General features: G+C 34.9%; 1 protein-coding gene across 1 annotated transcript in view; it reads right to left on the reverse strand.

The window, feature by feature from the left end:
- LOC104344699 (cadherin-10) overlaps positions 1-6,015 on the reverse strand; it is a 57,414-nt gene extending 51,399 nt beyond the window's left edge. Inside the window, exon 1 of the mRNA XM_009948902.2 lies at positions 5,785-6,015. Coding sequence (XP_009947204.1) covers positions 5,785-6,015 — 231 coding nt within the window. The remainder of the gene's footprint in view (positions 1-5,784) is intronic.
- Between the last annotated feature and the right edge of the window lie 5,319 nt (positions 6,016-11,334).

An 11,334-nucleotide genomic window follows, 5' to 3' on the forward strand; every position in this document is an offset into this window, starting at 1 on the left:
TTCTCCTGGTTCTGTCCCATCATAGATGTATTTATCTGCTATTTGGGTATACACATTTAGCCTCTCCTGAAGATCATATATTCTATTTGTCACATTAATTTAGTATTTCACGAGTAATTCCACTTCATTAAAATTTTTCCTAAATTTTGGTAACATGGCCTGGAACACTGCATTACATATCCATCTCTTCTGTTTCCTTCCTCAAAAGGTTTTTTTTTCATGACATGTCTTTAAATTTCTACCCTTGAAACGTAAATTTATATAAAACTCTCATTTTTTCCTCCCTGTTTACTTCACATACCTCTTACACAATGGCATTAGTAATTTTTCTTGTTGTCAAAATTTAAAATGTCGATGTCATTTTTATCATTTAGTACTAAGCTAGATAATTTATAACCACGATTACCTAGGTAATATTAGTTAATTATTATATTCACTCCAAAATAATATTTCTTAAATGTTTCTACTTACTAAAGATCCCATTTGTAGTGGAATTAGCAATTATAAACACGGAAACTCAGAAATTTTAATTTATGCATATTTTACATCAAATAACATACCCCAAAAAAGGATATGCAAAAGTCCTCACTGGAAGATGGGGTTCTTAATATAGAAGGAAGAAATCTTTATTACTACTTCATGTATCTGCATATCAAGTGAAATTCATTCTACTAGTCGCTCTGTTGTAGCCTATGTACTTCTAAATTACACATAATTACAAAAAAACTTTTTTGTTTTACTATACACAAACTATTAAAACTTTTTACGAAGAAAACCCAGAAGAGCATTTTCATAACATAAACCAGTTTCTAAACTAAATGGGAAGAAAGAGGTTGCTTCTTTACTCAGCTGTTTTTGGATGAGGAAGAGACAAAGTATTCTGCATGATCATCTCTAATGTATCATGTGGCCAATTTACAAAATAGAATAGCAATCTTCCATGTTCTTCTACAAATTAGGGGTTTTGGTTTTGGTTTTGCCACCAGTTTCACCCTAAGTATTTAAAATTATCAAGTCCAGCCTCTATTTCTGACCTTGTTATCTTAATAAATGTCATTTGCTTGAGAATTATTAAGAAAGCACCACCGTTCTTTGGGCAATGAAAATAAATCAGAAATCACCAAAATATTGGCAATGAAGGACAACACGATTACTCTGAATTTTACATCAGAATGAAACTTAATACGTTCATGCTACCCACCACTGCTTTGAGATATATATGTAGGCAAATTGAAAGGAAAAACAGGCTTGAAGGAATACAATTTTAGAAGCAGAGAGAGCACCTACACTTCTGCCTAAATAAAAAAGACCCAAGAAAAGTTAATTCACTGTGGATCTGCATTGTGTGTAAAACAATAATGTAAATTCAGGTAGAATAACTGGACTAGAGACCATAGATGTAGGAAATAGAAGAAAGGCAGTATGAAGGAGCAAGGCTTTTCTACAACTAGGAAAAGGGGAACAGAAAAGATGAACAGAATTGCAATTGAGCACTGAAGTTTTCTTCCATTTTTACATATCCTTGGAAATATCCAGAATCTCTTCCCACAGAAATTTTCTGTGCCCAGCCATCTCAATCTTACAGTGCAAGCAGTAATCTTTGCAACTAAATAGTTTTCAAAAGTGCAATGTAATGAGTATCCCAGAACTTAATGTTCCTTCTTTCAGCTCGTACTTTCCATTAGATGCTTGCATTCAGTCTGTTTGGGTGTGGCTTTTAGCATGCCAAACCACCTAATTATTCATTAGTGCTTTTCTAAATTATTAGGTGTGTTCAGACATGTAAGGTACCTTGCACCTGCAACTGGATGGTCTGAGAATTGGATTGTTGAAATGAAAACAAGACAGCTTCTGTTCTTAGACTTGAAAAGTGTACAAACTCATCTATGGTTGCACATTTAAAATTGCTACAGACCAAAATATTGCCGAATTAGAGGGCAACTTTTCCCTTAGTGGTCCAGTCCTCCTTTAATACTCTCAAGTAAAGAGCTGTTAAAAGACTCAGGAAACAGAAATAATTTAGTTTGAGGAAGTAGCACCATGTTAGACATTGTTGGACAATGATATTTGTTTGCTCCTGCAAACAAATCCTACTCTGTCTGCCAGGGACTTCAGATACATTGACTGTATAGATACTTACTACCTCAAAAGAGAAGACATTGAAGGGTTTGAATAAACATTACAGCAGTTTTGGTTTAGCTTATTTTTAATTATCTTCAAAGACAAAAGCACTCATAAGAAAATTCTTCCAGCAGGAAGACGTTTTAAAAGCGTAAACAGCAACTTTAAACGTATTAGAACTCTCTCCCTCATGAGTATTTTGTTGCAATGCACCAATTTTCCCACAGTATTACCCCCAGCTCTTCCTTGCTCTCTGAGTATATAGCATATTTAAAAGGTCATCTGCATCTGACTTAAAAAAAAAATCAAGAGAGCAAAAAAAAGCCCCTAAAGCATCAGGCTTTGAACTGATGTTGAAACTATAGGCTATTTATACATTTATAATTTTAAACAAAGTGTAGGTCAAACATTTCTAAAGCTTCCTTTTCTATTATGTTTTTTTTTTTTTTAGTTCCTTGAGTGAATGAATGTACTGTGATGAAGTGGACTCTACTTTTCTTGAGTTACGTCTTTGAATATAAATGCTTTCAGTTTTATCAGTTCTTTCCTTTTTGGAATATCATTTTGTGACAAGCAGATACAGTTTTAAAATTGAGAGAGAAATTTGACTGGAAGGAATGGGAGAGCTCAGAGTAACTACTTCCTTGTTTCTTATACTATTTTGAAGGATGATGCCATTTTAAGTGCAATGCGTAATCAGGTACAAACTCTGAGTTTGGAAACCACCCAAGAGAGCTATAACTTTTCTCTGTGAAGGCAGCAAAATGCATCTTACTGGTGATTTTACATCTGCTGAAAAGTTGCCCATAACTTAAGAAGACCTTCCCTCTAAATCTTCCCTGCAACTGATTGACGCTATCGCACTTTGTGCTTGCACAGAGAGGAACTGTCTCTTTTAGAAATTAGTTTCAAAATGGCAGATCACTGCTATTGGGATTATTAGGGAAAATTTTTAAAAAGTTAAACATTTTAAAATAGTTTTCTCAGAGACTGACAAAGGCAGTGCCAGCAAACCTGCCCCAGTGACTGGTAGGACCATACTGACCACTCAGTCTCATTATCACTTCTCATCAAATTGATAAATGGCTTGCACTAAAATATCAATATGTGAAAAAAGTAAAATGGAGAAGTCAAATAATTTTCTTTCCCTTTGTATCAAAACTAGCAAGTGTTCATGAAACCATTCATACATTCCCAGTGGCTTGCATTTACCATACTACCTTGTACAACTGAACACCATTAGATGCAGCTTCCAGTTACTTGACAGAAAAACAGGAAACAATATTCAGCTACTAGTCCCTACTCATATTTGCATCAATTTCTGAGTAGACTTGATAAGTATTTTTATAAGGGGTAAGCACATGAAAGCCATTAGACTGATGTAGAAAATAATGAAGTGAAACCCCCATACTGTTTTGAAAGTGTTATTAGTGAAGCACTCAAAGAAGCTTAAAATTAAGTGTGAGCATAGGGTATGATTCTCCAATACTGAGATCTACTGACACTTTAAAGAATGTTCCTTCACTCATCATGGCTGGAAGAAAATTAAGTAACACCACTCACACTTTATGATTTGGGATCATAAATATTCAAAAGTAATGCAATTAAAAAAAGTAATCAGTAGGTTTCTGAAGAAGCCTAAATAATTTGAAAATCAAGGTGCCCTGCAAAGCTATTTATTTCTAGGGACTTCCAGGAGCGATACACTCCCAAATACAAGCATGGTGTTTTGCTACAGTGACACTTATTTTGAGAGCAAAGCCAATTTTCATAAGCTATCAGTCTGGCCTGGACTGTGGAACTGACCTAGATACTTCGGGACACTTGGGAGGCATGACTTTACATTTGATAAGTGTATGAAATAAATATAGGGACTATTTACAAGGCTCTCAACATGCTTTGGAAATGGCTATATCATTCAAGTGCAGGTGCTAAAATCACAAACTCAAAGCAACAAATAAAAAGTGGAAACAAAAAGGCACTTTACTGCTTCTTAAGCCTGCACTCTTAAATTTATACTTGGTATTTAAATTTCATAAATTTTAATAAGCATTTCCTTTCTCAAATCCCCCAACATTCTTAATTCTTTCAAGAAACATTTTGTGACATAATAATCCCATGCACTAGTACACGCTTGGGACCAACTGGCTAGAAAGCAGTTTTGCAGAGGGACCTTTGGGTCCTTGTGGACAGCAAGCTGACCATGAGCCAACAATGTGCCCCTGCAGCAAGAAAGGTCAACAGCACCCTGGGCACCATTAAGAAAAGCATCACCAGCGGATGAAGAGAGATGATCCTTCCTCTCTGCTCTGCCCTGCTGAGACACAACTGGAGCTCTGTGTTGAGTTCTGGGCCCCCCAGGAGAAGAGAAATATGGAACTGCCAGAGAGAGTCCAGCAAAAGGCCACTAAGTTGATTAAGGGACTGGAGTATTTTTCATATGAGGAGAAGCTGAGACTGTTCAGCCTGGAGAAGAGAAGGCTCAGCAGGGACCTTATTAATGTATATATATACCTGATGGGAACGAGTGAGGGAGACAGACCCAGTCTCTTTTCAGTGGTGCCCAGTGACAGGACAAGAGGCAACAGGCACAAACTGAAATACAGGAAATTCTCTTCAAATATAGGAACAAACTTTTTACTGAGTGGGTGGTCAAACACTTGAATAGGTTGCCCAGAGAGATTGTGGAGTCTCCACCTTTGGACATATTTAAAATCTGACTGGACATAGTCCTGAGCAAGCTCTAGCTGACCTGGTTTTGAGCAGGGGGATTGAGCTAGAAGATCTCCAGGTGTGCCTTACAAGCTCAGCTTTTCTGTGATTCTGTGATTTTCAACAAGTCAGTATTTCTCTGTAGTACTTCACGAGTTCAAAACCATGTAAAAAATGAAAATGTGGATTATAGAAAATGACAATTCTGTGTTTATCACTGACCATTGGTGCTAATTGGCACCGATTACTGCTGACAGTAACTTCCACTTTCAAGCAAATGACCATTTTGAATTAATTCCTTGTACCTCTTTGAATATCATTGTGGTATTATATGTTACATATTTTTCAATAAATCACATGGCAAAATGTGTCAACTGAAAATAATTTAAAGGACACTTCCAGTGTCCTTTATGTATGCATCTAGTATGCTACGCAGTCATATGTGCAGTTCTGTTGACTTCTGTTGTAGTTCGCTTCCTAAACACCTCATTTCTATAACATGTCTGTTAATGAATTTTACTCACTGCAGTTTATTGAAAAATCAGGGAGAGTTTAAGAGCAGAATATTTTTTCTTCAAAATAGGTTGCATTCTTCAAACGTAAGTGCAGAAAAAGAATACATTATCGTATATGAAACATGAAATATTCAAAGAGAAACTTGAAAAAATGTATAATGAAATATAAAGTATGTTTTGATACAGAAGAGATGCTGAGCGAACTGCTGGTAAGAACGATGTGCTAAATCAAATAAATTTATCAAAGATGTCTTCATTTGTTTCATTCAAATATTTCTGAATAACTTTAACTAGCAACATTAATTTAGTGATTCTAGCAGGAATACATCGCCTGGAAATCTGCTTCTTACACATTAGAATAAAACATAGAAACTAAGATTCTGTAGAAAAATAAGTAAACTTGACAACTATAGAAAAATCTTAATGAGACACCTACCTTGCCTACATACTGATAATCAGATCCTGTGTATTCCTCTAAAAGAAAAAACTGGTTCCACATCCATCCTCGCTTCTGACGGTGAATTGCTTTTCCATCACTCCCTGATGCACGTCCTCCAAAGCTTTTGGGTCTGAGATCAGGAGTCCTTCTGAACAGCATTTCTGGATGACAAGGATGTGGCAGCCACATCCAGAGCAGCAGAAGTAATAGAACTTGCTGTATTGTCATAGTTCTCCACTGCTGGTGCTCTTAAAGCCGGTCAGGGATGGACTGTACAGTTTTGTTTTCCTTGACTTGCTTTTTATGTGTCTAGTTGCTGACGTGGCCAAGCAGTTTCCAGCAACTCATCTCTGAGCTGTACATAGTAAACAAATTCTGAAAATAAACAGAGAAGAGAAATGTAAATTGAAATACATTCACTCCCTAGTGTCCAACATCTCTGCTACTGTACCCTGCAGATACAAACATTATGACATAGAAAGCGACCTGGCTAGGAATAAAAAGGTTATCAAGATAGGGAGAACACTGTGATATGTTATGTAGCTGCTGTCAAAACACTTCCTAAGAAAGAGTAAGAGTGCCCTGAGATTGTCAACTATTTCCCCATTAAAACCTTTCAATTTAGAAACTTCTAAGAGTGTTCTTCATGTAGACTGGGGGATTAATATTGCTGAAACTTACACATTAAATACTGCTGCCTTTGCTTCAAATGTTTTCCACCCGATTTGTTTGACAAGAATTCCAGTCTTTTATTAATCTTACTATCAAGAGAACTGAAAAGCCAACACAAAGTAGTTTCAGAAATGAGGAAATGGTAAAACACCAGTTCTCCAGGGTGTTTTAAATGGTAAAAGAGAACATCACATGCATCAGAAGAAATACAACATGACAAGAAGCGAACTTTTAAATAGAAAAAGTTCTTGAGATGATCTCGGAATGTGGAGTGATGCAAACTTAGCCTTAAAACGCAGGAAGTGTGTGAAAAATGAGGGCCTGTTTTGCAAGTAGCCTGAATAATTTTGGAAAGTACTGAAATTAATCTCCTTGTGGGAAGTAATATTGCAGAGAGAAGGAAACCTCTTCTAACTCATCTTTGTTTTGCCTCCATATCTTTTGCTTTGTTTTGTTCTGCTTTGCTTTGTTTTCTTTTAGTTTTTCCTTCTGACGAAACCATAAGATGCTATTTCAGTAAGACCAATTTAGCCAGGTTCTCTTCACTTTACTTCTGTCCTGGCATTTAAAAAGTAACAGTTTTTGCTAGTTGAGGTCATTTGGTAATGTTTTCCTTCAGTAAATCATGAAAACCTATGATTTGTCTTCTTAATAGGATATAGTTTCTGCAAATGTCCGTCAGGGTGGGTTTTATTTTTTTTTAGCATACCCACAAAAACCAAAATGTGTGGATGGTTGTTGCAGTTCCTTGTATATTCTTCCATGTGTGACACAAAAGCAGTAAATATCTCATGTTGTTTTTTCTCCTCTTTTCTGGTTTTAATTGATAAGAAACATTGCACACAGCAATCCCATGCATCTTCTGATTTCAATAAATTTGTATTATAGCTCACTATCATCTTAAATATTTTTAATTTTTCAAAGTAGTGCTAGGTATAACTTTCAGAAATTCTTTCTGTGTTTCAGTTTGATATTTATGTGCTACTTCAGGTATTTCCTGTAAGCCTGTATTGATTAAAACAGTCTGCAATAAAACATCAGGGGTTTAGAGTGGAAAGCCTGTTAAAAGGCTTCATACAGTTAAAAGTTTCTGTGTGTGTGACTGCATGTATGTGTGTATTAATAAGAGTAGGTTCAGTTCAGAAACCAGCTATTATCTTCCAAGTTAAATTCTCTCAGGAGAATGTTTTCTCCTCTCCTCCAACATCTGGAAGACTGAAGAACTTCTCAAAGCCACTGCTTTCAAGGACTTTAGCCCCAAGACTGTTCCCAGTAACTCACAGGTGTTCCTTTCCATTTGTCTTAATAAGCAAGAGGTTATGTATCATTTCATTTACTTCTTCCTTTCTCCTAAAACTTTGACACTTAATTGATTTGTGAACTTTGAGTAGTACCCATAACAACCTTTTCTAATATAATCCACTAATAACATATGCTGAATTGTATCAGCATGTACAAACTGGAGATATGGTCCTCCACCTTGGAAATCATTTATCACAACTCATATTTATGTTCTTTTGGAAAAAAAGGTATACTGAGCAAGAGAGGAGGACTATGATTTATTCTCAGATACTTAGAAATGTTTCTTCTCAAAGACCATAGAAATTTCAAACTTGAAATTAGCTCTTCAAGATATTATTAGTTTCTGTAAAGATTGGAAAGCTATTGGGATTTTCTTGAAAAGGAGACATAGTATTTTCTCTCTTTTTTTTTGGTGTGGTTTTTTTTGTTGTTCTTTTATTTTTTTTTTTCTGCTTTCTTGTTGCCATCAGTATATATATTCCATTATTCAGACATTATTATTTGATGTACAAGTGTTGTTAAATTCCTCTTGGGAAATAATGCTTCAATATTAGGGGTTGTTATTGAATTTCCTTCTTGTTAAATTAGGTCAGCAGAATGAAAGCTCAGATGAAATTTGTGAAAGTTATAAAAGTAGCTAATGCACATGGACTTGGCAAGCATGGCTGCTTAATGGATGTATGTACCAGCAATGTCTTTTCCCTCCTTTGAGATTTCTTTTCGAGTTCAGCTTCCTGCTTTAAATGTAGTGAGTTTGGTAGTAATCTACACTAAGGCAGTAACATTTACCTTTAAAAATAAGCTAGCAAACAAGAAAAAATAGACTGAACTAATAACAACTAAATAAAAAGCACTGAATAAACGAAATGTGTGAAGAGAACTAGATGAAGGAAACCTTTAATGTATAAATACAGAAAATAGAAGTCCTAGTTCTGTTATACATTGTGTATTTGTGTTCCGTGCTACCCTAGCCAGAGCTGGAACAGTCAATAGAGGAAGGTAAATTTATCTGGGTTTTTTTTTTTTTTAATCCCTGGAAAATTAATTGGAGAAATGTCTTCATTTTGGTGAAAATCTTATCTTAGAAGAGGGTCTGAGAACTCAAAAGAACTGTGATAGTTTTGACAGCCTCACTAAATATTTTTTTAAAGAACTGGCATAATTTTAAGTAGCTTTAATAGTTTTAAATGAAACTATTTCACCAGTCTTTCTCCTCAAATTTCTCTCTAACTCTTCTTCCAGATGATGACTTCTCAACTTTTTCCCACAATAGAAATAAAACAAAGAAAAAAAAATTAAAAAAATATTAGAGCTTTCTAAAAAATATCAAATACATGCAAGGTTCCATATTTCTGGGTATTATCCTTCTAAATTACATTAAACTTACTACAGGGGAATATTGTGCCCAAGTCTGCTCTTGTTTATATAGGTTTTTGTTTTGGAATTATTTTTAATGAGTTTTCTTGGAACGCTCTCTGGTATGGAGGAGATGGATTAATCATCACTGAAGCAATTAATCATTTCACCATTAGCTTTCAGCTAACAATTTTAAAACAATTAGGCAGTTCTCACTTTCCTCAGGTTAATCACTTCTATATCTCTGAGAACTTAGAAGAAAACATTTTAATGCAATTCCAACTATATTCAAGTGATTTTTTGCAAAATTTGGAAAATATTATACCTTGCTTGCTCAGTCATGCAATCCCCTTAATAATACTAAAACATGCTTCATGCCATTTGAAACTCATGAGATTTAACAGACACGTAAGATGGGCCATGAATACCTTTAACTGGTGCACTTCTCACACTTCCATTTATTGCTTGCTCCAGGAGGTTAATCTTTTACAGCTGAGATTTTTTTCTTTAGTAAATTATCTCCTCTTTTTGACTGTCTTTGTGCATAATGTATAGATGCTTTTGGAAGTCAGCAAGAATTAAATTGAAAGTAAAAACTGTAATATGGATCAAAATCTTGTATGTTTTTTTTTAATCCAGAAATTTTAGTAAACCTCTCTCTCCTGTGAAAAGCAAATTTGAGCAGCAAAACATTTTACTTGGGATAACTGCCATTTACGATTTTTATTCTGTATTTAACCTTTGTTAAACTTGAACTGATTTTTAATTTTATAACATTTTAAAAAGTTGGTTTAAAGAAAGATATTTCTGCAATGCCATTTCTGGTTTTGCCTTTTCTGTTTCTGTTGGGAGACATTATTTATTCACATCTCAAATCTTGTTTTTCTGTTCTTTTTTGCTATGTTTGTAAAAAGAGAGATATTTTTGGAACTGAAGGTGCAGAGGTGACACCAATAAAGCTATTCGTATATACAGCTACAGGGAGAAATGTCTCCTATTTTCTTCTACATTTCTCCAACTCTTTGGTCCCCCTCCAGCCACCAGTATAGAGCTACCACCACACACTACAGACCCTCTTTCAAAGTGGCTACAGCCATCAGCCATGAGACACAATTGCTACAATTTTAGTTTCCTCCCTGAAGCAGGTAACTTGGTAAGGTGCCTCTCTGTTTCACTAGAACTCTGACTCCTGACTTATGAAGTCACGAACTAAATTCAAAACTCTGGCTAGGTTTTGAAATAGTAGGAACTATTTAACAAGCTGGTGAAAATGGAAGAAGGAAGGCAGTTAAGTGCAGAAAAAGCTGCATTTTCAATGAGCCTTGGGAGAACTTCCAGCTCAGCTGATTTAGTTGTTCTAACTTACTTGACACCTCTATCAAAACCAGGAATAACGTTCTAATGCTTTCTAGCACATTATGATGTAGCAGGTACTTTAAACAGACACCTTTGCAAGAGATTCTTATTCAAAACACAACAAAATATTTCCGTCTGTAAGTGTAACTTACAGATGTAAGTTATCCCTAAGGGAAAAGAAGACAATACTTTTTAGAAAGGTTTTGAAGAGTACTTAGAGTAAACAAATGAGCTCTTCCAAATGATCAGTTCTTAATGGGTTCTAGTCTCATAGTTCCTTTTTTTACAGATTTATGTTCCTTGCTTTATCTATTATATCCCAATGAAGTTGCCTAATGTATTTGTCTAGTTCTGAAATAAGGAGATAATTGGTAAATTATCAATAAGCTGCTTATTTCATAGCCTCCAGCAGAACAGTTACACACCACAGTGACCACACTTTGAGTTATTAAATTACAACATGAATTTGCAAAGTAGTCAGCTATACCTTTGAACTTTAGAACTCAATCATCTTTATGAAGTCCTGCAACACTTGATCCATTTAGGAATCTGAATTGAGTATGCATAGTTTGATGCTAAACTAAAAAAAAGGCAACGAACACTTCAGAAATTATGTATTTTAATTAGTATTAGCAATTATATTTCAAAACTACTTCACTCAAATGAGAGTTTTTCATATTTTCATAGTTCGTGGGAAGACTGAAAAAAGCAGAAGGAACAAAGGAAAAGGAAAAACCAAGCATTATAACTTTTGCTATAAGAGTTAAGTAACATTTTAGGCAACAGAGAGATGACATAAAAGCATACTTTATTTCTTATTTTTACACATGTTTATATAGTACAAATCCTAACTTATTAAAA

The sequence above is a fragment of the Leptosomus discolor genome, chromosome 8 (assembly GCF_034619465.1).
Source record: "Leptosomus discolor isolate bLepDis1 chromosome 8, bLepDis1.hap2, whole genome shotgun sequence".
Classification (NCBI taxonomy): Eukaryota; Metazoa; Chordata; class Aves; order Leptosomiformes; family Leptosomidae; genus Leptosomus; species Leptosomus discolor.